The sequence below is a fragment of the Agelaius phoeniceus genome, chromosome 6 (genome assembly GCF_051311805.1).
Source record: "Agelaius phoeniceus isolate bAgePho1 chromosome 6, bAgePho1.hap1, whole genome shotgun sequence".
Lineage (NCBI taxonomy): Eukaryota > Metazoa > Chordata > Aves > Passeriformes > Icteridae > Agelaius > Agelaius phoeniceus.
The window spans coordinates 25427354-25454830 of NC_135270.1; the positions used below are offsets into that span (position 1 = coordinate 25427354).

General features: G+C 54.3%; 2 protein-coding genes across 9 annotated transcripts in view; both read right to left on the reverse strand.

The window, feature by feature from the left end:
* Positions 1-106: 106 nt before the first annotated feature.
* MDK (midkine) lies at positions 107-5262 on the reverse strand. Its single transcript, XM_054635562.2, has 5 exons — positions 5137-5262; positions 1752-1835; positions 1497-1658; positions 1237-1398; positions 107-839 (listed from the first exon to the last, which is right to left on the reverse strand). The coding sequence occupies exons 2-5, from the start codon at positions 1828-1830 to the stop codon at positions 814-816; spliced, it is 429 nt and encodes a 142-aa protein (XP_054491537.1). The 5' UTR covers positions 1831-1835; positions 5137-5262; the 3' UTR covers positions 107-813.
* Positions 5263-8553: 3291 nt separating this feature from the next.
* The window catches only part of DGKZ (diacylglycerol kinase zeta), a 54920-nt gene continuing 35996 nt past the window's right edge, over positions 8554-27477 (reverse strand). For 6 of the 8 annotated variants that reach the window (XM_054635563.2, XM_077180133.1, XM_077180131.1 and 3 more), the window contains 21 exons: positions 27286-27346; positions 26766-26879; positions 26233-26373; positions 25636-25714; positions 25293-25348; positions 24183-24245; positions 23865-23938; positions 23642-23753; positions 23132-23331; positions 22735-22835; positions 22525-22604; positions 21412-21456; positions 21077-21146; positions 16801-16841; positions 16023-16213; positions 15508-15539; positions 14716-14759; positions 14236-14356; positions 13662-13698; positions 13282-13381; positions 8554-10936 (listed from right to left, as the gene is read on the reverse strand). In XM_054635563.2, the coding sequence (XP_054491538.2) occupies positions 10820-10936; positions 13282-13381; positions 13662-13698; positions 14236-14356; positions 14716-14759; positions 15508-15539; positions 16023-16213; positions 16801-16841; positions 21077-21146; positions 21412-21456; positions 22525-22604; positions 22735-22835; positions 23132-23331; positions 23642-23753; positions 23865-23938; positions 24183-24245; positions 25293-25348; positions 25636-25714; positions 26233-26373; positions 26766-26879; positions 27286-27346 (1879 nt within the window). In that variant the 3' untranslated portion in view covers positions 8554-10819. The remainder of the gene's footprint in view (positions 10937-13281; positions 13382-13661; positions 13699-14235; positions 14357-14715; positions 14760-15507; positions 15540-16022; positions 16214-16800; positions 16842-21076; positions 21147-21411; positions 21457-22524; positions 22605-22734; positions 22836-23131; positions 23332-23641; positions 23754-23864; positions 23939-24182; positions 24246-25292; positions 25349-25635; positions 25715-26232; positions 26374-26765; positions 26880-27285; positions 27347-27477) is intronic. The other 2 variants (XM_077180130.1, XM_077180132.1) reach the window with 1 other exon arrangement.

Below are 27477 nucleotides of genomic sequence, written 5' to 3' on the forward strand. Positions count from 1 at the left end.
AGCTGCATGGTAACTTCACTGCTGGTGCCAGTGGGGTCAGCAAAACTGGGGTTTGCTGGGGCTTCCAGCACAGCAGCAACTTGTGGGGACAACAGGGGAATTCTGATACTTTTTTAAAAAAGATTTTTATTGGAAAAGAAAAAGACAAATTCCAAAAGGAGAGCTCCCACCCAGCACTGGTGTTGGCATGGCAAAGGCAGAGGGGCTGCAGCCCCAGCATGGACACATGGTTTCAAGTGACAGAGAGGAGACACAGTTGCTTCTCAGGGTGATGGTTGTGTTTTCCTCAGCTGCTGCAGGTAAGTCATGCCCCAGCCAAAGGGATGCTGGAATAAACCCCCTGAGGTGAGAGCAGTCCTTGAGTGAGAAGATTCAGTGATGGGGTTACTCAGGCATTCAACACCCAGCCCTTCCCTCCGGCACTGGTACCTGGTGGAGGAGCAAGGAGGCTCCTGGGCTTGCAAAAGTATGTGCTAAAGGCAACTCATTTGTGCTGGAGGGTGGAAAAATGTGTGTTCCATCCCAGCTCTCTGAGCACATCCCAGTGAACCCCAACACCAGCCCAGAGGAGGTGAGCAGGATGCACAGGTAGTGCCCATGGGGCAGCAAGGAAGGAGGCAGCCTATCCTGCAGGGTGGGTGGGTTTGCTCTCTACAACACTAATGATTAAAACAAGGCATCTCAGTGAAAGAGGAGGTCATGGGAAGGAGTGAGGAGAGGAGGAGGAAGACTGTAGTGTGCGCCAGCTACAGCTGGACATCCAGTCCTGTAGGCACTGTGTTGAGGGGCCGATGAGGATGCTGGTTTCCTGCTCTAGTCCTTCCCCTTGCCCTTCTTTGCTGCATTCAAGAAGCACAGGAGACAAGAGTTAGTGCATCTGCTGGCAGCTCACGGTCCCCCAGACACTGCTGTGGTAGAAATGTAGCCAGCATGGCTGGCTGAGCACGGCGCAGTGGCTGCGTCCCTGCAGGCAGCCTCCTGCCATGCCAAACCACCTTTTGTGTCAGTCCTAGTGAGGAAAGCAGGGAATCCCCATCCCACCAAAGATGGCAGTGGTTTGTGGGGGGACCAGGGTTTTTCCTAGTAGCACCTCCCACCCTGCCAGCAGCTGGACTTCACAGTGCAAAGGAAAGAGCATCCAGCAAAGCCAACCCCAATAGGCCAAGGTATCTCTGAAAAACCCCTGGCCAGAGTTGCCACAGGACCCTTCTGGGGACACGAGTGGCGGGAACTGACCTTTGGACTTTGACTTGATCTTGGAGGAGCAGGGCTTGGTCACATAGACAGTCTCCTCACACTGGGCATTATACAGGGCTTTCTTCAGGATTCCGGAGCGAGTCTTCAAGCCTGTCTGAGCACTGCAGCCTCCCCAGTTCTCAAATTTGTACTTGCAGTCAGCTGGATGAGAGGGGAGAGGCATCAGAACTAGCCAGGACCTGGTGGGACATTAGCCCTGGTCACCCAGCACAGGGTGGTCCCCACCTCCATGTACTCACCTCCAAATTTCTTCTTCCAGTTGCAGGGGATCTTGCACTTGAGCTTCTTACTCTCACCTTTGCAAGTTCCCTCGCGGTAGCCCAGGCCACAGTCCTTACTGTTCGGAACACAGGGTCCCCAGCTCCAGTCCTCGCACTTAGAGCCATCCTTCTTTGTCTTTTCTGTGCGGAAAAGTGGAATGGGTGCTCTCTGCAGGGACAGGGGAGCATGCCCCACTCTGCCCCACTGCCCCCCTGCCCCAGGCTGCCCCGCACCTTTCTTGTTCTTGCCAGCCTCAGCGGTGGCAGCCACCAGGATCAGCACCAGGAGGAGGAAGAGACTCCGAACCTGCATCCTGCCTGTTGAGGAAGGAGAGAGTTGGGTGGGTTGGAGGCTGGGGTGCAATGTGGTGTCAAGGAGAGGCATGGTGGGCTGTGGGCAGCCTGTGTAAGACAGGAGTAGCACACACTCACCTACATGCGTGAGCGTGTGCTACTGCTTGGTGTCACCCAGTAGACTATGTTCACTAATTGCAACAGGAAGGTTGATTGTGTACCTCAACAACTGCCTCCCACCAGGGAGCTGCAGGGCTGAGAGATTGTTCCCACCCCTGCAGCCACCCCAGTGCCCTGTATGTGGTTGAAATGCTCTCCATGGGAACCCCACAGCCCACACAGCATCTGGGGAAGGACCTACAGTTGCCAGCCCTTACCCTCATATTTCTCTATGGATCGTTTATCCATGACCTAGCAGGCTGCTGCCCCATACCAAAGAGCCTTGGGGCAAGGGAACACAGCTCCCATAGTACCTTACTCCAGTTCCAGAGGATGCCAGGGAGAAGGAAAAAAGCCCAGGAAAACAAACCTGCTTTCATGAGAGGTCTGAAAGTTATATCAGTGGATTAAACACCAAAAAAAAGCATCCACCAATGTGGGAGCTCATTGGAGGTATGGAGCCCGCTGCCCATGCCACCCATGCATGCAGGGGGTGAGCAGGTGTGCACACACCTGGGAGCAGGTTGGGGACAAGGGTGCACACACATAATGGTTCAGCTTTGGGGATCGAGCCCTGTCCCCCTGCCCCGGTGGCCTTGGACCATGTGACGGCTCCTCTCTGGCTGCCACCACAAGACTCTGGGGGATGTTGCTGCCCACACTGGGGTCCCAGATCCTGCTCTCAGTGGGAACAGGAGTGCAGGCATGCAGAGCCAGCGTTTGAAATCTGGAGACTCCATTCTGTTCCCCCAAAGCCTTTTAAGATGCCACCCATATCTGTGTGGCAGCAGCCATCCAGAAAATACACGGCACCTGCCCTGGCTCTGTGATGGGCTTTGCAGAATTGGGCTGTAGAGGACAGGATGTACCACAGGCCCCAGGGGACATCAAGGAAAGGAAGAGCCCGGGGTCAGCATTTGCTCCCTGCCCTGGGCTCCCCGGGCAGCATGCCAGAGAGAGCAGCATCCCACATTACTCAGGCTCCAGTGCATTCACCTTTAATGCATCCGCCGCCAAGCTGCCAGCTTTGCTCTGCATTGAACTGTCACAGGGAATTACGCAGAGTGGCTGGCTGAGGGCACAGTTGTGGGGCTGAGATCTGCCTTCCCCCTCACCCAGCCTGGCTGGGAGCCATCCTGCCGAGCACAGCACAGCTCAGCTCTGCTCCCACCCATCTGCCTTCAAAGGGGACAAGGGCTCAGCCAAGATGGGCTGGTTACAGATAACAAGGCTGGAGCTGAGCTGATTTACACACATGCCTGTCCCACTTTCTGCAGCGGCTCTTACGGGGTAGCTCCTTTGACATCCACATTATTCACACCATCACCCTGGTTTCACGTGTTCTGTTAACTTCTCCCATCCTTTGCTGCAGAGCATTCCCCTGTGCTCCTTGCACCTACCTCCCATCCCTCCCACCAACCTTCTGCTCAGGCCTTTCTGACATGGTCTTCTCCAGGGCAGACAGCCCCAGCTGCTGTGCTCATCCCTGCCTCACCTCCAGGCATGGACTCCCTCTGTTTGCCACGGGTGCAGTGGGGCCCTGCCCATATAAATGGAGGGATGCTAGAAGGATACCCTCTGAGGGGATGACCAGCTACAGCCCCAGGGACCCCTGAATTTGCTCCCAGGCTCAGCCCAGCACGTCCCCTCCCCCAGGCAAAGGTCTGCAGGGACCTTCAGTCATGGCTCATCCTAAACCATTCATAAGGAAAAGGGAGTGCAGTTTTCCAACTGGTTTTCCAAACAGCCAGGCAAACAAGAGTTTTTCCTGGCTGGGCTGACAGCACCTTCAGGCATGCTCGCACAGCCCTACTCCTCCTGTGTCCCTGCGGGGCCCTGGCTTCTCTCCTCCTCAGATGCTGGCTGGCTCTCACGTAACATCAGTCTCTGTTCTCCCCTCCCCCTCCTCTATGATCTAGATTATCTCTAAAAAGAAAAATTAAATCACCTGGTGAAACTGAAGCTCTAAAAAGAACAAATCATCTGGTGAAGCTGAAGCAGAGCTCAAATACCCACTATTGTAATGGGAAAGCTTGGACCTCTCTCCGGACACCATTCCGGGGCAGGTATTGCCACCGACTTCTCCTAATGCGGCCCACACATCCTCCGCAGCTCCTGATCACTCAATGCTGACCCCATGCGCTCCCGGGAACGGAGAGGGGCTGGGCTGTCCCCCCCCACTCACAGCCCTTTTCCAGGAGTGGGACCTCTCGGCTCGGCTTTGCTCGGCTCAAATTGCAGCTGGCTCTGGCGGTGGTGGGCGCAGGGCTGCTGTCCTCCCTCTGCGGGCTGAGCTGCTTCCCAGCCTCCGGGCAGGCAGCCCGGCACCCGAGGAACCAGCCCAGCGCTCGGGAAGCCCGTGGCCTGAAGCGACAAGCACGGCGACAGTAGGAAGTTCCCTGCTGCCTGTAAAGGGGACACGGAGCACGTGCCCGTGAGCCAAGGCGTTGGCACGGCCGGGGGGCTTTCCTAGAGGTGCTGAGGGAAGCACGAGGGCTGTGGGGCTCTCCAGCAGGCGGCCTCACCTTCCCCTCGCAGCGAAGAGAAAGTGCTCCAAGGGAAAAGGGTTCTGTCCCAGCGCTGAGGGCAGAGAGGGGAGCAGGCAGCGCCCTTCCGCACCTCTGCCCTCTGCTCCCTCCTCAGGGTAGATGCTGTGCCGTGAGCCCCGTAGAGCCTTTCCCTCGCCCTCCGGAGAGGCGGGCGGCGGTCGATCCCCGCTCCGGGGCAGCTCCCCGGGCTCCGATCGGAGGATCTCCACTAGCTGAGTTCTCCCCGAACCAGTGTGGGGTGCTTCCCCAGAGGAATGGGGGGGAAGGATACCGGGCCACTGACTCAACCCGCCTGCTTTCCAGGAGCCCTGACTCCCTACCGAACTCCATCCTTCTGCATCTCCAGGCTCTTCCGTGCCTCCTCTCAGACGATCCCGCACCGGGGGGGGGGCACCGCCCCCGGTCCTTCGGCCCCAGTTGCCCTTTTCTGCAGGTCCTCCCCAGCCGGAGCCTATCCCCCACCCCGGCAAAGCCCCTTCCCGCTCCGGGGAGCCCTCAGCCTGCATGACTGCCGCCTCCCTGGGGAGGTGATGGGCGGTCGTCGCTCGCCTCGCCCGGGGCGCCCATCTCGGTGGGGCCCGACCCCGAGAGCTGTGTGTGTGTGGGGCCGCACTCACCTGCGGAGCGGAGCGGAGGGCGCGGAGCTGCTGCCTTTGTGTGGCGGCCGCGTGCGGAGCCCCGCGCGGCGCACAGCGGCCCCTGACGTCGGGCTCGGCTGGCAGCAAAAAGGTGGGTTTTTAGCCCAAAACTTTTGCAAGCTCCTCCTCTGCCCCCCGGCAGGCACAAAGGCAGGCGGCGGAGGGGCGGCCCGGGGGCAGGCTGGCCCCTCGGCCGCTGGGGCGGGGGCAGCGGGGGCCCCTCGGCCGGGGTTGAGCTGGGCCCGGGCAGCGTCAGGTCCCGCGGGGCACGGCTCCTGTCCCTTGTCCCCTCTCATCTTCCTGCTGCGCTCTCCAACCCGTACCCGCGGTGCGGTACCAGGGAAGCTGTGCGGGTTCAGCTGACCATGCACCCCAACATCAACGAGTGGCCAAGGGTGCACAGCTGAACAGCCGGGCAGCGTCTCCCCTGGGGGCTGCTGCTCTGAGTTCCGATGGAAGCTGGCCCCGGCGGCATCCCCGCGCCTCGGTGGAGTAAAGGGAACCACCCTGTGTCTCTACCAGCTCCGTGGATGCCTCCTCCATCAAGGCCACTGGCATCAATGGACAGACCTTTCATAATCTCTGCCCTTTTCACACTTCTCTGCTTGCTCTGCCCCTCGTGGGAAGTTGCCAGGAAAGGGGTACTTGCCCAGCACCCAGAGCAGCACATCACTTACATGCTGTCCCAAGCGTCTCCCCAGTTCTGTCCCTTGTGACCCACCTGCCTGTCCCCAGCTCAGACATGCTGCAGCCCTTGGACCAAGCAGTGGTATCTGACTGCTGATGGGGGATGAAAAGGACTGTGCAGCTGTGACTGCTCCTTTCCCCATCCACCACCTTTTCTTGGGAGGTGAGCAAGGCAGCAGCAAAGCCAATTCCTTTTTGGAGTTAGCAGCCAGAAAGAAGAGTGTCATGCAAGAAAAATGGGGCTCTGGTAGGGAATGGAGCCATTTCTCCACCTCTTATCCTGGAAGAAGTCTGCTGAGAGCAAGGCTGCCACAGGTGGAGTTGCAGGGCGGGGCTGTTTTTTATGAGCTGCTTTGAAACCAGGAATAACTTTCCAAGAGAGTGCCACATTTAATTGCCAGTCTGCCAGCAGTTTCCTAAACATCTGCAGAGGTTTTCAGGAGAGCTGGTAAATGTGGGAACATGTCATCTCCTCTTCCTGCTGCACACACAGCAACAGGTACTGCTCTGTGTGGCGAGGGATCTGGAGATGCCAGGCTGTAGGTTTGAGCCCAGGATGCAGAAATGGATCCTGATAGCTGGGCAGGTAGCAAAGCCAGTAACCTCCCCCCATTGCTGGGCCTTTAAACTCAAGCTGAAGGAAGCTGCTGAGACAAACTTCAATTTACAAAAGAAGGACCTAGGTGTACATCAGGTTTGCACGTCTGAATCAGGAGACTGTGATGAGCAAAGCAAGGCCTATAGAACTGTTAAAGAACTAGGTGTGGCACAAGCACTGCTGCTTCTCTTCAGCTGTTTCTGGCCAGGAGCTGAAGATCTCGCTGGAGTCCCCAGGGCACAGCAACATAAGGTACAGTGAAGCCCTGTGTGGATTTTCACCCATTCCAGGGGACCAGGAGACAAGTGCTAGCTGTGTGAGAGAGCAGAGATGCATTGGTGCACATCACTCAGCAGTGGCTGTGCTTGGTCCCTTTGGGCTCCTTCCCCAGCTCAAATTAGCAGCAAAAGTGCATGACTGCAGAAAAGAGGCCTCATACTGAGGAAAGGAGGAAAAAAGAGGGAGTGTGACCAACCCAGGTGCATTTCCCTGCAGTTGGTTAACTTGAGCTTTTTAAATTGAGCTCTTAAAATGTCACAGTCTAATTCATTGCACGACAGCTCTGCATTTTCCATCTCTGGTCAAAGCCTGGTCCTTGAGGAACTGGTAGTGGATGTTGCTGCAGTGTCAGTGCAGGGATGCAGCCATGCATGGGAGAGGAATGAACTTTTCCTTGTTGAGGTGTGTGCCAGGTAATCACTAACAGGGCCCACTGCTGCCACCCCAACTCTGCTTAGCTGGGGCTGGGCTTGCATTGCTTTCTCCAGCCTGCACACATACCTACACCCCCAGCTGTGCTTCCATCCCACAGGAGGGCAGACAGACCTCTGAACCCCCAGCACCTGACTGAAAAGGAAAAAGAGGAGATGTTGACACCCTTTGGAGAGAAGGGCAGGACTCTGCCCCAAAGGTACACTGCCCCTCTTCCAACACTCCTCACCAGAGTGATCACATAGCAGGACTGCTTTTCTTCCCCACGGTATATTTGACACTGGGGCGGCTGGAAGACTCCAATCGCCATGGTTACTGACAGCCTCCCTGCTGAGATGTGGGCCAATTGCCAGCATGCTGGGGTCTGGCACTGAAGCAGAGCGGGCCCCCTCCTCCCAGTTGCATGTACACCTGGTCCCTGGGGAGGCCAGGACAATTTGGTGTGCCTTACACCTGCTACCGATCCTTACTATTAGCTCTGGGCAGGAGCTGAAGTTTGAAGACTATGAAAGAGAGGCACAGTGGGGGTGGAAGGGACAATGCAGGCAGGGAAGGCGGCTGCTTCTCCGGGCAGAGAGGGGCTGGCAGGAGCACTAGGCAGGCTGCCAAACTGCCCCAAGAAATACAAGTCTGAGGTATGAGTATAGCTCCTCATCACCCACTGGCTCCATCACCAGCATGCCATTGGCCACTGCAATTACCTCCTTTTTCAAAGAAAACTCCACAGGATAGAAGTGTGTCAGCCACAGTCATCCTTATGAGTCTGAGGCTGGAAGCAGAAGTGTCCCTAATCCTCTGCTTTTGTAATCAGAGAGCGGTCCTTCCACCAGAGTGGCAGAGATAATCCCTGCTCTCACTGCTCAGCACTGGAGGCGGTAGCACAAGACTCCCTGCTGGAGCTGGAAATGAATAGGCAGAGCCCCCGGCAGGCTCATCTCCCGCAGAGCAGCGTGACTGGGGACAGCTCACCACCAGCAAACATTTTGAAACTGGAGGCTGGATGCTGCTGCAGTATCCACTGACAGCTATGGCAGCTGCTGGGGCTGCTGCCTTTGCCCCAAGGAGCAATAGCAGGCTGCTGACTCACACTTCCAAGGCCTTCTGGATCACTTGGGAAGGCAGTGCACTTTCTCCTTTTCCCACATTATACTGAGCATTGATGTATGATGCAGAATGGAGGAGAAGGTCCCTCAGGACAAAGACTCTGTATCTAGCAACAGTCCCAGAAGGATGCTGTGCTAGGAAGTGAACAAGGATGTGGGCCAGCAGGGAACTCCCAAAAGTACCCCCAAGTTTGGACAGGGGCAGAGGCCTTGGGATCCAACCTTGTTTGTGCCATGCAGGGCATCTGTTGTGCGATGCCTGCTGCAATCTTGCAGATGCAGCAAGGAGACAGGAACTAAAACATCAATCTCTTTATTACAATGGCAAGAAACAACAACATCAAACAGTCAAAGTTGAAAAGCAATGGGAATACAGGCTCATGCCAGGCCCTGGCCCAGCTGGAGCCAGCATCCTCACATAATTACAAAAATACAATCCTACAACAGTGTCTAAGAAACACAGACCCAGGTATTGCACAGAACCCCTGCCCTCAGGGAGCAGGGTAACCAACACCTCCTCCTTCTTCACCAAAATATAAGCAGGCTTGGAATTGCACAGCAACTCAGCTCACAGGTGCACGGAGGGGCTAGGCAGGGAGGGGGACAGTGTGTCTCTCAACTACCTGTACGAAAAACTATAAGGGAGAAAGGGAAAAGCTGAGGCTTAAATGCCTCTGGGCCAAGTTGGGTATCCTGTCTAGGGCAGCAGTGGTGTGGACCTCTGAGAAGTGACAGTGCCTTGTCTATTAGTGGCCTGCCAGCAGTGCTGATGAGAACTCCAGGCACTTCTGGAGTGTCCCAGCTGTCAATGCATTAGTACACTTCATTATTATTTGCCAATACCGACACTGGCCCCTGGGCACCCTGCACTGCCCTGTGCCTCTGCTCCCCAGTACAGCATCCCCATCCTTCAAGGAAACCCTGCCCCTGGGCAAAAAGTCTGAAGGGTGTTCTGGTTCCCTACAGTATCCTTATACCCTTTTCTTGGTAGTAGGAGGGATTCAAACAGTGCCATCCAGCATGACCCAGTGGGCACAGCTGCATGTCAGTGCCGAGGGACTGCACAGACCACGCACGGCAGCAGCAGAATCCTCTCCTAGAGCAAAGATGTGAACAGCAACCCCCTTCACAACCACTGCCCACCCAAAAGTGCCAAGCAGGTCTGCTAGGCTCAGAGCCATCAGCTTTTCTCCTCTGTGGGCACCTCCTGGTCTCAGAGACTCAGTTCTGCAAAAGCCTTGCTTAAGGCCTGGCTTGATGTCTTGGCATCAAGTGCTTACAGCATCAACAGGGGAGATGCATTGTGGTGCCTCATGCCCCATGACAGGCGATTTGTGAAACTCCATCCCACTGTAGGCATGACTCAGGGCTAGGAGCCCTGATGGTTCCTGGGAATCCAAATCCTTCTTTCTACTAAAACTGGAGAGGGTGAGTTCATGGTTTGCCCACGTGGGTTGGTGAGCTCCCTGCAAAGCCCTGTGCCCAGTCTGGGGAATAGCAGGAGTCAGCCTAAGAGGATGCATGTTGCCAGGTTGGGGGACAGGAGGAGATCCCTGAGAGCAGCACTGACCCCAGCACTGCCCGTCCAGCCCCGTGCAAAGTCTAGCATTGAGGGGGAAACTGAAGCAAGGAGGGCAGCTGAATCTAACTCAGCATTTGGGAAATATAACAGACATCACTGCTGCTACTGCACCAGTTGAGTGCAGCTCTCCACCATCCTGCAGCAGGCTCACAAAGAGATGCTCAGCAGAGTGGGTGTGCAAACTGTTCCACCCAGCCCCATGGAGAGAAGCATGGTGGGAGGGTTTGGTAGCCTTCCTCCATGCCATCCCAGCCCTGAGTCAGACTGCTGACTGAGCACACAAGGCCCATCAGGAGAGCACCTGCTGCTCTACTTCCAGCTGCACGAGACCCAGATGCTCTGAGGAAAGGCTGGATGCACAAGTGACTTCCCTCCTGCTGCAGAAGGCTCTGGGTAGGGCAACACAGAGACCTGGTGCAGCCCCAGGAGGGAGGAGAAAGCAGGGCCAGTAAGTTGTGGTGCTTTCTTTGGGGCAGTCTGTGGCTCACAGCCTCCGCAGTCTGTCCATGCAGCCTGTGCCTCCCACAGCTGTGCCAGACAGGAGAGGAGGAACAGGACACAAACCTAGCCAAGCACCTAAAAGAGGGGCACTGCCAGCAGAGAGAAGGACTGAGCAATGATATCCCATAAGGATTATAGGTAGGAGCCTGTGGAGGGGGCACTGGAATTACTCCCATGAACAAGGGTGACTGCAGGCTTCAGCCTGGCCTGCTTTAACATGGCTGGAGGATAGAGCCCACCTAGGGCAGGGAATGTGGTGAATGAGAGGTGAAGGGCACACACAAAGAATCAGGCTTCAAGTCTGAAATATCCATTGTCCTCATAAACAGAGTTCCAGCCCGCCTGGGGCAGAGCTCTTCTGCGTCCATCTCCAGGGAGCAGGCTAGCATCTGGGGACGGTTGGGCCAGATGCAGCTCTGCAGTTGGCATTGTACTCTTCTCATCCTGAATGAGCTGGCTCGGGCTAAGGCACGCCAAGCACTACACAGCTGTCTCCTGGTCCTCCCGCTGGATCATCTGGTAGTGCTGTCGGTTCTCGAGGTAGGCAGCTAAGTCGGGGTCATTGGCTTTCTCAGCACGGTGCTTCGGGGTGTCTCCCTGTGCAGGGGAGGCGACAAGTCAAGAGCGCCGAACGCTGCCTAAAGGCTGCTTTGGCACCCAAGGGTATCCCCATTCCCCCGTGTGGCTGGGTCCAGCAGAGCCTGCAGCCAAACCCCAAGTCAGGTGGCAGCCAAATGTCCATGTGCTCACCATGGGATCAAAGTGTGCTCCTGAGGAGCATGACTACTGCAGGCCTGGGAGCTGTCCCCTGAAGGGCCATCAGCTCCAGGCATGGGCTAGGACATGACTGACCCTGGGCAACACAAGTCACCCAAGAAGACACAAAGGCTAGTCCCCCTGACTGGCTCTTCCCCTGTGCTGGGGAGACAGGCAGGAAAGGGTGAGGAATGAGGGGTATGTCTGGGGAATGCCCAAGCATACCAACCCCCCTTCCCTCTCACAGCCTGGCTAGCACGCTCCAGCTCCCAAAGGAGGATCACATTTCACCAGCTTATTGCAGCCATCTGGATTGTGTCCACTAATGAACTCCTGCACTCCATAAAAAACAAATCTGTTAACAACTCCCAGCTCTGTCTCCTCTCCCCCTTCCCTCCCCCTGCTCCTTGCTCCACCTCTCCGAGTGCCAGGCTCTGCTGTGCCACTGAGAAAGGCCACAGAAACCTGGCGCTCTGCCGCTGCCATTGAAAACCAGCCCTGGAAGGGATATCCGTCCTGCCTGGCTCATCCCCTGGTGCACAGCAGGGCACAGGCAGCTGCAGCAGTGTGCTGGGGCCTCCGAGCACCCCCCAGCTATATTTCTCCATCAGGAACAATGGTCAGACGTGCAGAGTCCTCCACTGGGCCTGGATGTGCCTGTGCACAAAAGCCCATCCATGTGTGGCTGCAGAGAGGTATCATGCAGCAAGAAATCTCCTTGGGATGTGTACCCCAAGACTGGGCATACCCCGTGGTCCTGCACACAACCCCCAGCAGCCACACCATCAGGGGATGGAGATCACTCTGTGCTGTGGTGCTGGCTTTCCTTGATGGCCTCCTCCCCACATCCCCTGAATGCAATCACTCATTTAACAGAGGAGGAATTAAGCTTCTTTCCTGTTCCCCTGCAGAAGGCCCTCTGCATCACTGCCTGCCTGCAGCCTGAAACCAGAGCTGCCAGGGCCTCCCTGCCCGGCTGGCTGAGGCACTCCAACTGATAAGGCTCAGCCTCCTTCACCACTGCAGAGAGCGGGATCAGTCTGCTCCAAACCCCTGCTACAGGTCTGCTGCTAGGGTTTATAATGAGGTGGATCCTGCCTGTGCAGGCAGGCTGTGACCCTGAGCCCCTGAGAGGTCAGTGCAGCAGCACAGCGGGGTCCCCAGGCAGCCACAAACCCGACATGCGACATGCTTTTGCACAGGCACGTGCAAACCCATTCCCTGGGGCAGCCGCATGCCTGAGCAAGGCTCCCTTTTGTGCTGGCAGGCTGGGGGATGTTCCTCTCCTTCAGGAAAATGATGGGGCAGGGAACAGAGAGGGGCCATGCACCCCAAACTGCCCTCTCCTCTTGCCTCTGCCAGCTGAGTCTCCATTTAGGCCAGCCCCACTCTGGGCACTGTGCAAGGCTTAAGTCTTAGACGGGACCAAGGAAGAGAGATGGGGAGCCAGAGATTATCTGTACTGCATTCTCCTGGCATCTGGCAAACAGGAACGTGCATTGTCTAAATTGAACCCCAAGCTTCACCACCACCAGCTCCTAATGGGTGTCCCAGACCCACAGATTGCACCTTCTTGGCTTGTTCTACATCACCTCTGCTGTAGCCCATCACTACAAGCCTCCACCAGAGAGATCTGACCACATCCTCTCTGCCATGTGCCAGCCCTGGGAACCTCCTGTACCAAAATATGGCCCCAAGTCCTCTCCCTCCCCTTTTGCATCTCTTCTGCCAGGGCTGGCACAATTCCCTGACACTAAGGCACAGCTCAATTAACTCAGCATGTGAGAGAAAGTGCTGCAACTGCTTGCTCCTGCTCCCCGCAGGCCGGCTTCACCCGCCAACAGGAGCTCCCAGATCCCCCATCATGACTGCCGGTGGGGGAGAGCATTGGAGTCCTGCAGCTCGGAGGGAGAATGTCCTTGCTCTAACCCCTGAGGGTGGGAAGGGGGAGACAGGGATGAGACATTCCAGCCCCTTGCTGCTAATTTAATAAAACAACAGGGAGAGAAGCACTAGGAGAAGAGGAATTTAACCCCTCTGTAGCTGGGCTCTAGTGGGCAAGCATAGGTACTCCATGTCAGCTCCTCTCTGACTGGCAAACACCTCAACCAAATCACCTCTGCTCTGCTCCCTGCCAGCCCTCTGGTCACCCTAGAAAGCCCCACTGCCACCGTTCCCACTGTCACCTGCAGGTCTGTCTTCATGAGCGAGGCCCCAGCCTCCACGATGTAGTGGCAGATAGTGCGCTGGCGTAAGGCTGCAGCCTGGTGCAAGCTGGTTTCACCACTGAGGAGGAGAAAGCAGGAGATGTGAGATGTCCCCCTGAACAGGGACAATGAGCACATGCAGGTGGCAGCAAGGGACAGCAATTCAGCGGCAGCAGCAGCTGATGGTAAGTTGTGTGTTTGTCCAGGCATAGGAGGGGGTGCTACGCAGGAGCAGCCTGTCCAAAATGGACTGGGAATCATGGCTGGCAATTAGAACAAGGGCAGTGGATGTGCCCCTATAACTGGTCATTTCACAGAGGGTCTGGCCAACAAGTAATGCAAGTCAGGCAGCGACTTACTTCTCCTCCTCTGTGGCATCAAGGATTTCTGAAGGAGCTGTGGAAAGAAAGAGTGCAGGTGAGTGAGACCTGGCTCTGGGGCAGAGACCGACCTGCCTACTCCCTGGTCACAGTCTGCATCATTCCATAGGGGCATATTTTCATGCTGCCTGCAAAGTCCTAGCTTCAAAGAACTCAGGTCAGCAGTGGCATCTGAGCCCAGCTGATCCCAGGAAAGAAGAACTGGTTGTGGACTCACTACAGAGAAATATCTAAATAAAAATAAAACTGTCTGTATTTCAATGGGAACTGCCAAAAACAACTGGTCAGCTGCCCTGGAAGCAGAAGCAAGACACTGAGAAATGTTTCCCAGAGATATGCTGATCCCTGCCAGGATGCAGCAATAGCCATGAGGACTGCCCAGTACTGGCAGACAGAAGCCAGGAAAAGCCCATATACCAGAAGGATGACGTAGCAAACCCAGAGGGAAAGGATCTAAGCCCAGGAGCTCCTGGCTCCCTCTAAGCAGAGGGTTGATTTTTTTTTTTTGCTGCCAGGCTCCTTTGCTAAGAGTGGCACTCTGACTCCAGCTCACCATTCTCGATGATGTATTTGACGATGTCCTTGCTTCCTGATTTGACAGCATGGTGGAGGACAGTCTGGCCCGAGGAATCTCGCACCATCAGGTCTCTTCCAGCTTGGTGCAGCTCTTGGAACTACAGGATTGTCAGATTGCTCAGGATGAGTTGCATTTCCCAGCTCCAAGCCCCAGCTTGAGTGTCTGACAGGTTGTGTGGATACTTGGTGCTGATGGGGAGCTTTGTCCAGCTCAGCCATGTTACCAAGTCCCTTCCCTTCTCCTCCCTTCCCTTTGTGTCTCCCAGGAGATGAACCAGAGCTCCTTGCCAGAAGCCTGCCTGGTTTCTAGCCACCACTCCTGAAGGAAGGCCTTTGACAGGCACTGCTCCAGGGCAACTGGGGAGCACAGCTGGCAGGGCTTCTCTTAGCCCAAAGGGCACACCAGCCCAGGAGCCAGCCTTGGCTGCTCATTGCACCAGGCTGCTGGAGCACCTACCTTGCTGAAGTTGCCACTCTTGGCAGCTTCTATCAGAAGGTCATCTGCAAAGAGAGATGCGTCAGGGTCAGAAAAGTCAATCTGGAACACTGCTTATCTAATCTTGGAGAGAAGAGCTGGGCACCAGAGGTGTGGAGCAGGAGCACAAGCTCCTCCAGGGATTAACCCTTTGGTCAGACTGCATTTACATGGCTTCTCCACCTTGAGGAATGTAAGGAACAAGCCAGGGAAAGGAAAGAGACACCACGTAGCTAGGGGTGCAGCCAGATCTCAGCCCCAGGGAGATGCAGGGGGAGTAGTCTCTGCCCTTGGGCAGGATAACTTGTGATGAAAATGGGGAGCAGGTCTCCTGGGCATCAGCCAGCAGCCAAGATGCTTCTCACCAATGACTCACTCACACCTCCAGGCTCCAATCAAGTTTCAGGAAACTCTTTCCATTTGTTCAGCTTGGTGAGGCCCCTGATCTAGTGCTCCCACCTCCTCAGGGAGAGGCAGAGACAGCCTTCCAACCCAGTCCACAACGCTCGGCCCTGCAGGTGGGGGATTAACCCCTTGCCACATAATTTCCCGCATGTTGGAGCTGGGAAGGCGCCTGGCTGGGCCACTCCACAAATCATTGTCAGGTCTCTTGTGCTCACCTCTGGGTCACCTGCCTGCAGGGCTCCATGTTTCAGAACACATGGAACAATAGGGCTACTCCCTGCTAACCAGAGAGTAGCCAAAAAAACCCATGGCAGGAAAACAAAAGTGCAATCCAAGAGGAGGTATGACCAGGGGTAGGACTCCACTCACCGTTATGTGGGAGGCAGTGCTCAGGCTCAGCACTGGAAGGGAAGAAGAGAAAGCGTAACTAACCCTGCCAGTCCTGGCAGCAGATGGCCCTAATGGGCATGCCACCATTAGAGGGATGGAGAAACCTGCCTGTAGCACTCCTTCCCTGATCTGGGTTCTTCCCCATCCCCACTCCCATTTCTACTGCTGCTCCTGGTGCCATTGCTCCTCCATACTCATCACTGGCCTTGGTTTGGCTGAGAGACACCCTTGTCCTCTGCCCCGTGGCCCAGGTGCTGGAGCTTGACCCCATGGCTGAGCCACCTGGTGATGGTGGCTACTTAGGGCAGCACTGGCAGAGGAACAAGGAAAACAGGACTGCATCTCATCCCTTGGCCTTACTCAACAGTGAATTCCTGCTATATCCAGGGAGCTCCCCTGTAATCTGGCCCAGGGATCAATGCTGTGAAGCCAACCCTAGCTCTCCCATCACTGCCCATTCTTCCTGAGGCCCAGCACTCCCATTTCACACTCACCTGGGGGCAGGAGAGGAAGATGGAGAGGAGGAACAGGAAGGAAATGCAAAATGGTGCCCAGGGGGTGTGGCAGATGAGTCCACGAGGTCAGGCATGGCAGGAGAAGTGCTCACAGTCTGAGTGACCACTAGCTCTGGGTCCAAGACATAGAGCTCATCCTGAGAGATCTCTGTCACATAGTTGAGGTGTTCCTGAAAGAAACAAGTCAGGACATGCTTCCTCAGAAGCAAGACCTACTTCTGCAAAACTACATCCCCTCATATCCCATTGGGTGAGTTTGTGGCCCACCCATTTGCACAGCAATGGTGGCTTCAACAGTCTTGCGCCTGGGAGCCTTTGCATCTCCTTGTTCTTTTCAGGCTTCTTGTCTCCTGCCACCTTAGCAACCTCGTAAACCTTATCTCCACGCTCCCCTCCCCAGATCATTAGAGAAAGTATCTAATACTGGTGAAGATGATCCCAGCTGGCAGGTCCCCTGGCCAGTCTTGCTATGTTTGCTATTCCTTACCTGCTGCACTGGAGGGCCCTGCAGGCAGCTTTCAACCCAAGGTTCTGCGCTACCACCCAGGCTTCTTCCCTTTTCTCTAGAAACCTGGAGGTGCTGAGCCTGGTCCTGGGCCAGGCTCATCATGCCATCCCTTTGGGGGATGCCAAAGGCCAGGTCAGTGGTATGACACCTGTGTGGCCCTAAGGCTAAGCCTGCCTGTTGGTCTGTGTGCAGGTGGGACACCCAAGCACCTTCCCAGGGGATGACAGTGCAGGGTGAGGCTGCACTCACCTGTGCACGGTCTATCCTGTAGAACCGATCGGCCGTGGTTGCTGTAAGACAGGAACAGAATGAGACAGGCTGATCCTTGGTGCGAGACAGCGCCTCTTCCCACCACCAGTGACAGTGAGCTATCCAGCCACTTAATGCATTGCACAGAGGGTACAGCAAAGCAAACAGCAGCCCCTGACCAGGAGCAAACCACTTCCCTTCATGAATCTGCTGATGTCTTCACCCTAGAGGCAGCCCCTTAGGCCAACAGACCACCATGTCCCCGTGAAACGCGCCTTTGCTTGCTACCTTCTCCTCAATGACTCCTGGCAGGGAGCCACAGGTAAGGAGGTAAGGCAGGAACACAACTAGCTGATGCCATGGCCTTTCTGGGGGCTTTCAGGTGCTCCAGCATTATCACGAGCAGATGAAGCTCAGGACTATGAAGTGCACATCTCAGCACTCACTTATACCAGGTGAGGAACTGCTGTGATTAACATGGTGCACCTTGTTGAACAGTGCTCAGAAATGGGGGCACTACAGGAGGCTGGGAAAAGAGAGGGCTCAGCCTCCTGCTGACTTGACTAAGGACCTTCATGAGGCCACAGAGCATGTGACTGCCAGGCACAACAGAGCATGCCACCACCAGCTGTAGATCCAAATCCCTGTCTCCTAGGATGGCAGGAGAGCTTCAAATCAGCCTCCAGCCTGTCTGAGTGCATCCCTCTTCCTTAGAGAAGAGATCACCACAGAGAGAGAGGAGCTCCAACAGAGCAAGTGGTTATGCTGGAGCCAGACACACACGGCCACCACCCCCAGGGGAGCAGGGAGGGGTTATGGATTAAGGGCATCACCAAGGGAGACCAGGACAAGTAAAAGCACAGTGCCAGGACAGCTGGATTCCTATGCAGGGCAGCATTTCCCCAATATCCTGACAGGCTGCTGGTGCCAGTCCAGGAGAGGTTGCTGCACTGGGATTCTTGCAGACCCAAGGAAGTCTCTCTGCAAACAGAGTGGAGATGTGCTAGAGCAGGTGAGAGGAGTGAAAGAGCCATGTTTATCCTGGATATTTGCATCCAGGGAGCTACTGTTCAAGGCCTATAATTCAGCTACTTGAACAAACCTGTGCTGTGTTGAATGAGATTCTAGTCTCTTTCCTGACACATTTTCCTGAGCCCAGAACCTGCTGCTGGGAGACTGGCAGAAGGGAAAGTGGCCCTGGTACAGCAGTCCTAGTAGTGACACCGGGGAGCAGCACCACCAGCAACACCATACAAAGGGCTAGAACCTTGAAGGGAGAAGTTGCACCCTCTCTGCCTAGCACGAGGCTTCCCAGGCCCACTTTGCAACCCATGGCTGTGCTCTGCTGTGGTCTACATGCTGCTTGCTGGGGTATCAGAGAGATGAAATGCTACAAATGGGCATTTCACTCAGCCAGCTTCTAGGTACAGAGGGAGGTTCTTGGTCGGAGAAGGCAAAGGGAGACGAGAAAGGTACTTTCAGGCAGGGGAGAAGCAGCAGCTGGAGCCCAACAGGGAGGCTGTTCTCCCGTAACACTGCTATGCTCATGGTGAGCCCGGCTCCGGGCATGCTGGAACAGGGGGGCCCCCTGCCTGCACAACACAGGAGAGCATCCCCAGCAGTCCCGCAGTGACAAACACATGCCACCAAGCTGCCTTCAGCTCCAGCGGCAAGAGAACCACAGACTCCCCTTGCTCCACTCCGGGTCAGCAGCCAGATATGCAGCCTGGGGGAAAGCACTGCTGTGCTCAGCCCCAAAGACCCCAATATCCATGAGTCCCAAGCCTCAATGGTTCCCTGTCACTTGTCACTAAATGTCTGTTCTCTCACCCCCCAAATTCATGGAACCACGGAATGATCACTAAAACTGCTTAGGTTGGAAAAGACCCTTAAGATTGAGTCCAACCATTAAACCAACACTGCCAAGTCCACCACTAAGCCACATCCCTAAGTGCCACATCTACACATCTTTTAAGTATCTTTAGGGATAGGGACTCATCCACTTCCCTGGGCAGCCTGTTCCAATGCTTGATCCCCCTTTCAGTGGGGAACAAAAGCCTCCCTGATGCAACTTGAGGTCATTCATTTCCCTTCATCCTCTTGCTTGTTATGTGGGAGAAGAGACCAACACAATTTCACACAATCTCTTTCCAAGTAGTTGTAGAGAGTGGTAAGGTTTCCCCTTAGCCTCCTTTTCTCCAGGCTAACCAATCCCAGCTTCCTCAGCTACACCTCCTAAAATCTGTGCTCCAGAGCCTTCACCAGCTCCATTGTCCTTCTCTGCACATGCTCCAGCACCTCAGTGTCCTTCCTGCAGTGAGAGACCCAAAGCTGGATGCAGGATTCCTGGTGTGGCCTCACCAGGGCTGAGAACAGGGAAACAATCACTGCCCTGGTCCTGCTGGCTACACTTTTCTTGATCCAGGCCAGAAGGCCATTGGCCTATAAAGTTTTACTCATTATAACTGTATAAAAACTGTATAAAGAAGCTACAACCAAAGAAGCTTCCCTGAAGATACCTGACTGGGACTTTGAACTGAAAGTTAAACTGCTAAGATTAAATAAAGGGAATTCTTCAATCACCTGGAACAAACAAGTAAACAAGGACAAGAATGTGAGCCCAACCCAGCAGTCATGCTAAGAATCATCTTTGGCTTGCTTTGGGGTGGGGGAGGCTGTAGCCCACAGACCCATTTGCTGGGAACAGGTTTGCACAGATTTCACCCCCCAACTGAGCGAGGGGAGGAAGTTTTGGTGCGTTGTAACCTCTGCTCAGGGGCTGTGAACCCATCCTCCCTTGTACAAACTGGCTATGGAACCCCCAACCCTGGGAAGGCGATATCCATGGGACATTCACGTGAGGGGCAGCTGAGGGGGTGCACTAATCCATCAAAGCCCCCCCAAAGTGCCTCCACAGTCATTCCTGAGGCTTTGCACCACAGGACTGCACATAATGCAACAAGTGTGGAAGAGACAGCGGCAAACTCCCCCCCTACTCCAGGGAGGTAGGGATTTTTATACATGGCCTGAGTGTGTATTAACCCATCAGATTCTATTTTTTTTCAGGTGACCTTCACCACCAAAAAGACCAGCTGGAGAGGATCAATGGAACATCACTGGGATCCATGGAGTGGTGATACTTTCCTTATCCTGTCCCTGTTACTCTCTTTCTGTCCCCCCATCTATTTTCTATTTCTCTCTCTCTCATATTTACAGTCAAAACCCCATACTATTGTCACTGACACATGGTCTCATTTTCACCTTAATTTGGGCAGGGGCATTCCTAAGAACCTTAGTAATCAGATCCTGACAGACACACACACTGAATCATGTTCAGGTGCCATTAACAAGCACCTCCAGGTCCTTTTCTGCTGAGCAGCTTTCCAGCCCCCATTCCTCCAGCCTGCAGCACTGCACGGGGTAGTTGTGACCCAAGGTCAGGACATTTACTTTTTTGAACCTTGTGCAATTGGCCTTGGCCCATGATCCAGCCTGCCCAGATCCCTCTGCAGTGCCTTCCTGCCCTCCCACAGATCAACATTGCCACCCAACTTGTCTGCAAGTGACTGAGGTGTGCCTGATCTCCCCATCCAGACTGATAAAGACAATAAATGGGACCAGGCCCGATACTGAGCCCTGGGGATGACCACTGGTGACCGGCTACCAGCTGGATGTAACTCCAGGCACCACCACTCTGTGGGCCCAGCCACCCAGCTGGTTTTCTAGCCAGTGAACAGTGCACTCATGTGAGCCACAAGCAGCCAGCTTCCCCGGGAGAATGCTGTGGGAAACAGTGTCAAATGCTTTACTGAAGTTCAGGTGGACAACATCCACAGCTTTTCACTGAGCAAGTCATCTCAACTTAGGAAGAGATCAGCTTGGTCTCCTTCCTTGCCTGTCCCCTCTGAAGAGTTTATAGCCATCCATTAAAACACCCCAGCTGTGTGACTTGTCCTGCCATGTCTCTGTGATGGAAACTATGTCATAGTTTTCTTGCTCTGCCATATCTTTTCGCTCCTCCTGTTTTTAGCCCATGCTGCATACATTGGTGCTGACACACTTCAGTTGAGCTACTGATTCCTCCACTTTGCTGGGCATAGGAGCTGTAATTCCTATGCCCTAATTCTCAAGTGCTTCTGTGGTTTCTAAGGCATCAATAACCCTTGGATCTTTGCAGCCACGTGGATCTCCATCCCCTACCTCCATTGAGCTGGCAGACCAAAGGACCTTGCCAGCATATCATCAGACCCAGCTCCTAGTGGAGGGGGATACTCACAGTCCAGGAAGCACCATTTGGGTGACAGCCTCTGGAATGACACTGTCTTCGGCTTGGCTCCATCTCCCTCCTGCATAATAAAAGAGAGGATAAAGACATAGTTTATGGCCCCTGCATCTCTCTTCAGAGCATTTCTCGTGCTTTGGGAGGTCTCTGCAGACATAGAGGACCACAGGCATTTGGATGAAATTGAACACAGCCACAATACACCGCAACAGGGAGTACCATGGGACAGACTGGAGCTGACTGTAGAGCAATGTCACAAGATGAGCCCCTGAGACTGGCACAGTGGACATGGCAGATAGGCCCAGAGGACAGAGAGAGGCTATACACACCTGGAAGAGCAGGCGCTCTAAAGCAGAGGGCTGTGCAGGGAAATCCTGAAGAAAAGCAAGGTGTCCTGTTACAGCCTGCGTCTGGGCAGCCCCCCAATCCCTCTCTCATCCCACTGGAGTTGCTTGGTGTGCTGCTATGTCTGGCTTTACAGACTGTCTGGCCAAGGTACCTGGTCCTTGCCTGGCTTTAAGATCAGAGCACAGAGCTTACCCAAGGAGTGACAAGAGGTAAACCATGAGGTGACCAAGGAACACTGGCCACACTGCACAGTTTTAAAGGTGCGGAAGATTGCAGGGGCAATCACACTGACACAGCAGGAGAGCATTACTCTGTGAATCCAGGAGCTGCTAGCCATGTGCCTGCCTGTGTGTCCCCACCAGTGCCTGGGCACAAAGTGGGCAGGGGACACGCATACAGAGCAGGCACAGCAACAGGCAGATGCCAGTGTGCCAGCCCAGGCAAGCAGCTCTGCAACTCAGCTCTGATGGACTCTACACATACAATGCATGGGATTCCCACAGGCACAAGGGCCAGCTAACAGCAGACTAAGAAAGGTCCTTTCAATCTTCTGTGCAACAATCAGATTGAGCAGTGCAGCACCAGAAGCCACACTATGGGCTTAGAAGGCATTGGTCACCAGGAGCAACAGTAACACAGTCTATGCACAGGTCACAGACATGTGCTAGTACATTGGCAAGGACACAAAAATTAGTGCTTGCAAATGAGAAGAGTGGGAGGGGTTATAAACCTAATCTAGGCACCTGGAGAAGGCAGAGCTGTGACAGGAAACAAAGAGCCTGTGAAGGGTTGAATGGTTATAGGCCCCCACAGGATGTGTGCTGACTTTTTATACTACCCTGTCGTTTTTCAGAGTCACCTTCTGGTCAGAAGAGGAATGCTGAAAAAGAAGCTGTCAGACAGCAGGGAGCAACAAGGCATCCAGCTTGGGACCCTGCCTTCACCACATGGTGAAGGCAAACCGTGACCTCTAAGCGTGACCCAAAGCAAGAGTGTGTATGGTGGTGTGTGCAGGTCAAGGTGGCTCAGAAATCTTTTCCCTGAGTCCCTTCATCCTCAGTATTAAGCTATGACCACTTTTCATGCAGACTCACCTCCTGTAGCTTCTCAATCTGGGTCCGGCACAACTCCAGGTCACTGTCTCCTGGAACCACGATGATCCCCAGTGGCACAGCTGAAGGACAGGGCACAGGCTTAACTCAGAGAGCAGCCCCCCATTTCCAACACCTCACAGTTTAGCTACAGGCTTTGCCATACTTGGGGACTGCAGTTCCCACCCCTTGGTCACTCAGCTGGTCACTCACAGGCTTCCTTGAGCTTTTCCTTGTCATAGTTCAGTGCCTCATAGTCGCGCATGCTGATGCGGCTCACCCGGATCCGCAGCCGCTCGGGCACTGGCTGCTGGCTGTGTGCAGGGGGCAAGGAAAAAGGAAGATATCAGAAAGTGACACCCTGCTTTCTCCTTATTGCCCTAATCCCCCCAAAATAGGCAAGAGTATTGTATAGACTGGGGTGGGGAGCTTGGCACCAGCAGCTTCTTCAGCATCAGGGTCTGGTCTTACTTCTGTGACCCAATCCCTTCCCAGACCCTACCCAAGAAAGGACTGAAATGCCTCTGCCAGTCATGGATCAGTCCCATCCCTTTCCCTGCCAACCATCCTTCCTTGGAGAGGAGGTGGCAGATCAATCTGAGGAACCTACTCATTGAGCAGAGGCATGGAGTTGCGCCGCTTGGTCTTCTGCAGCATGTTGGCTTGGTTGCGCAGAGAGATGTGGATGCAGGAAGCTGCCAGCTTGCAGGGCTCTCCATCTACCTGCATGGGGATGGCCTTGGATGTGGTGAGAACCACCTGCCGGCACTGACAGAGCCGCTCCCCATGGCCACCGACTTGCAAGGCAGCCTGTGAAAGGGTCCAGAGTGAGAGCAGAACATGGGACTGAGACATGGATGAGGGGAACATCCATTGTCATCTGGATATTACAAGTGAACCAAGTTCTGAGGGTCTCAGGTATGATTTCAGTGAGAAGGGACTCACAGAGACCAGGGCATGACAGCACCTCGCCTAAATCTTACAGAGCAGACACTCATATAGGCCAGCACCACAACTCCTCCAGAGAGGATCTGTGGAGCTGTGGGCTGGCTGACACGTGACCATTGGGACCATTCACTCCCCTGATTGCTACCTACAACTGGCAACAGCACTAACTCACCAGTGATGTCATGGTGAAGCCGATAACTTCAATGCAGCCATCATCATGGCGCTGGGGCTCGAAGTCATGGTGCTCCCCAGGGTTGCCCCAGGGCATGGTGCCTGCACAGTACCTGTGAAAGGACAAGAAGAAATACCTGGACTGGCACCCCAAACCCAGGCAAAGATCTACAGCACAGGTGTGAAAAGCCCAGCATATGAAGACAGGTCCTGAGGGTGCTCACCTTGGGATGTTAAGGAAGACCAGGCACTGGGGCTTCAGGTCCTGAATCTTGGAGGTCAGGTCTATCCCATCACACTAGAGACAACACAGGGGTGTTCAGGCTGCTGTAAGGGGGAGCCTGGTCCATCCTACTCACTTAGGAAGAAATGGCCGCCCTCCTCTGCTCCCTACAGTGAATGTTCTCCAAGTCAGGGGAAGCTGATGCTCCCAGGAAGCTCCCCATTCGTTCCCCAACCCTGACATACTCAGTGCCAAGGGACGTTCTTCACACCTCTACAGCTCACCCCCTCCCTGGACCAGAGCACCCCAGCACACTCACAACCAGCCTGACATGCTTCGCCAAGTCTTTGGAGCTCCCAGTGAGGAAGTCGGAGAAGGCCGTCTGCCAAGGTAAGAGACAGAGTTAGTGCCCAGGTGTTCACCAGAATGGGAAGCCAGGAAGCCTGTCTCTGACCTGCAACTCAGCCTGCCACTGACCTGACACAGACCTCAGCTGATCAAATCTGCAAACCCCCTTTTCATCCACTGTCAGAAGTCCTCTTCTCCTCCAAAACAACCTGATCCATTCCTCTTGCTATTTTGCCTACCAAAAACCTGGAGGCACCTTCAGTAACATGCTCTAGTACTCCCTTGCCAGCCCAGTCCTGACTTTAGGGAAGAGTTGACAAGATGAGTCTCCTACAGTGAGAATCAAGTAACAAGAGACAAATTCAGTCTCAAGCTGATATGAAGTACCACTAAACAGAGCTGAAGTGACTCCATCTAGAGATTCCAGGAGGGACAGCATGGGTCTCCTTTGGGCTTAACTGTGCAGACAGCAAAAGAGACACAAGCGAGACAGATGTGAGATGGCACAGAGCAGCACTTGGCCTTTAGTACTGCTCGAATACCAGTCACCAGACACATGGCTAGAAAGTATATTGAGGATGGGGAGACAGAGGAACAAAGATGATACTGAATGCAAAGCTGTCAGGTGAGACACAGTAGGGTGATGTAATCAGCCAGGAAGCTGTAACTAGTCCAAGGTATATAATAAAAGAACAAAGTAGTGTGCAGACTATGGAAAGGCTTCCTTTTCCTCTGCCTTCCCACAGCTCCAGGGAGGTCCTGCCTCGGTGACCACCCCTGAGAGTTTGAGATCAAGAACAATAGTGGCAGGAGATCAATACAGCAACTGTACTGCAGGCCACGGAGCAAATTGTGCTGCCAGCAGCACTCACAGCCAAAGGGGAGCTGTGACTCCCAGTGCTGCAGCATTTCTCCAGCAACTTTCCAGCTTCAGGCTGGGGGGCTTAACTTGGGTGCATGTGAAGGTCCATGTAGCTTATGGGTGAGTTTAAGATGCAGGCAGGAGGCAGGTCCATGCCTGTGCTGCAGCTGACGTTAAGGCTACTATGACGGCAGGCTCAGATATCCCACACACACTCACCCCAGCATAGAACATTTTATTCCGAAACCGGCTGTTGAACTTCTCTGGGTTGGCCTCTGGGGAAAGAAGAAAAAAGTCCAGGTCACTGGCCTACACATGGAAATATTTTACTTGCCAGCTCTCCTCAGACACAGCTCTCCAGCCAGCCTCAGCCAGGGGTCTGCCCCCAGCTTCTTTCCTGCGCAGGCATCCCTCTTCCCCCTTTGCAGCTTGGACTTGCTCCTCATGTTTCACCTCCAGCTCTGTCCCTGAAGCAATTCTCTTGTTCCCTTTCCTGAGGAACCCACAAATGAGAACAGGCCCATCCCACAGACCCCGACCAAGTCCTGCCACTGCCCCGTACCTCGAGATTCGTGGAACTCCAGCGTCACCCGTGCGTCAAAGCCAAGGCTGAAGTAGTTATTAAAGACATCCAAAGGGAGCTGAAATGGAAAGGAGAAGTAAGGATGAGGCTGCCAGCATGTGCCCATGGCACAGATGAGGTCAGGTTACAGCAGAGCCATTACAGTGCTCATGAGGCTGAAAGATCCTGCTTGCCTTTTCCCTAGGAAAATACAGAGGTCACCAGCCTGAGATGATGGATTATTTCCTGGCTCCTAGGGGTAAGGGAAACGGTCCAAGGGTACACACTCTGCTCTCTGAGGTTTCTGCAGTCACCCATGTTTCTGTTAAAGAAAACAGCCTCACAGAAGACTGGGCTTATACCTGTTGTAAGTTGTGGTTAAAAACCTTTGGTAGGCATTTAGTTATGAACTCTACATACACTCTTGCTATGAATGCTGCAGCTCAGAGCCATGAACAGAATGGTGGAATTGGAGGAGTGAGAGGGAAACACCAACCCGAGAACATAGCCCCAAGTGCTGGGACTGCCCGAGCCAGTGACAGAAGAGAGAATGCAGACTCTAGCACAGGGAACAGACATGGAGAGGAGGTGTCCCACCTTGTCAGCAGCTGCCTCATCCTTTTCCTCAGGGTTTGTGTCAGGGTTTGGCTCCACATGGAGGTTCCAGCGATCGAGCTGTACTATGTTCCCATCTTCAACGTGCGATAGGATCTTGGACAGAGGCTCATCTGTGTAACCCTGGTGAAGAGAAGGACTTGGGGAGTCTCATGCCTGCCTCCCAGAGAGATACCCCAGACAGCAGGCTTTGGTAAGGCATCTCAGAATAAAAGATGTAGAAGAGATCAACTCTACTTGAATGCACCACAAAATGGGATTTGAAATTTAAAACAATACATCTTCCTTCTAAAAATTTTCCAAAGTTTGAAAAGTCAATTGCTTTTGTATAATCTAATGCAGTACCATTCAAATGTCAGAAGAACAGCAACATCCATATTGCACTTATTTGTTGGTCTATATTTACAGGAAGTTGAAACACGAGCCCATGCAAATCTCCAACCATGTGTCTGAAACAAGGATTGAAGCACTCAGCCCTGCTGTCTAGGCAGTGGGTTCCTGTGCCCATCACTTACCCCACCCCAGTTCAGTGTTCTGGCCAAGTCGTTCCCTGTCCCCAAAGGCAGGATGGCCACAGGAGGAGGTGGGTTGATGCGTAACTGGTCCAGAATGGAGAGTATCCAGCCCACCTGCTCAAGCAAGAGAGTACAAAGAAACCATTAGCTGTCTCAGGGACCAGCAGGCAGGCAGAGGTGACTTGGAGCACTAGAGATGGCAGAGGGGCAGAGATGGGGTCTCCTTAGCCACAATTGAGGCTATTCACAGTCTTTAACACTCTAATCAGGTGCTGCAGGATGTACCAGTAACCCCAGTGAGGACACTGGCCCTCTTTTGAGGGCTACAAATCCAGATATGTTAGACTAGCACTCCCTGGAACAGTGCATGAGGGGACCCACAGCATCTCTGCTACCAGCTGTACCATGGATGCAGTGTGCCCAGTTTGTCCTGTTCTGGATTACAACAAGGAGGGCTGCTGTCTGCACTGGAAAGGCCTGGGAGAAGGAGCACCAGGGGATGGAGCGGCTGGAGACTCACCGTGCCATCTCCCCCGCACGCCAGGATCCGGAGGTTGTGGACTTTGCGGTACAGCTCCAGCCTGTGGGCAACAGGGAGGTTGAGGAGGGGAGAGTTACTGAAGGTGTTACACAGCAGCTGCCTCTCAGAGCCCTTGGCATTCACAAAGCCACATCCATGTCTCCCTCTATGAGCTGGGGGAAGAGCTCTCAG

What these genes read in the sequence shown, in the direction of transcription:
- MDK (XM_054635562.2), bottom strand. Translation starts at nt 1,830, where the DNA reads ATGCAGGTTCGGAGTCTCTTCCTCCTCCTGGTGCTGATCCTGGTGGCT. An exon ending in CTGGAAGAAGAAATTTGGAG is followed by an intron (nt 1,399 to 1,496) that starts GTGAGTACATGG and finishes CCTCTCATCCAG; the next exon opens with CTGACTGCAAGTACAAATTT. An exon ending in GATCAAGTCAAAGTCCAAAG is followed by an intron (nt 840 to 1,236) that starts GTCAGTTCCCGC and finishes TCTTGAATGCAG; the next exon opens with CAAAGAAGGGCAAGGGGAAG.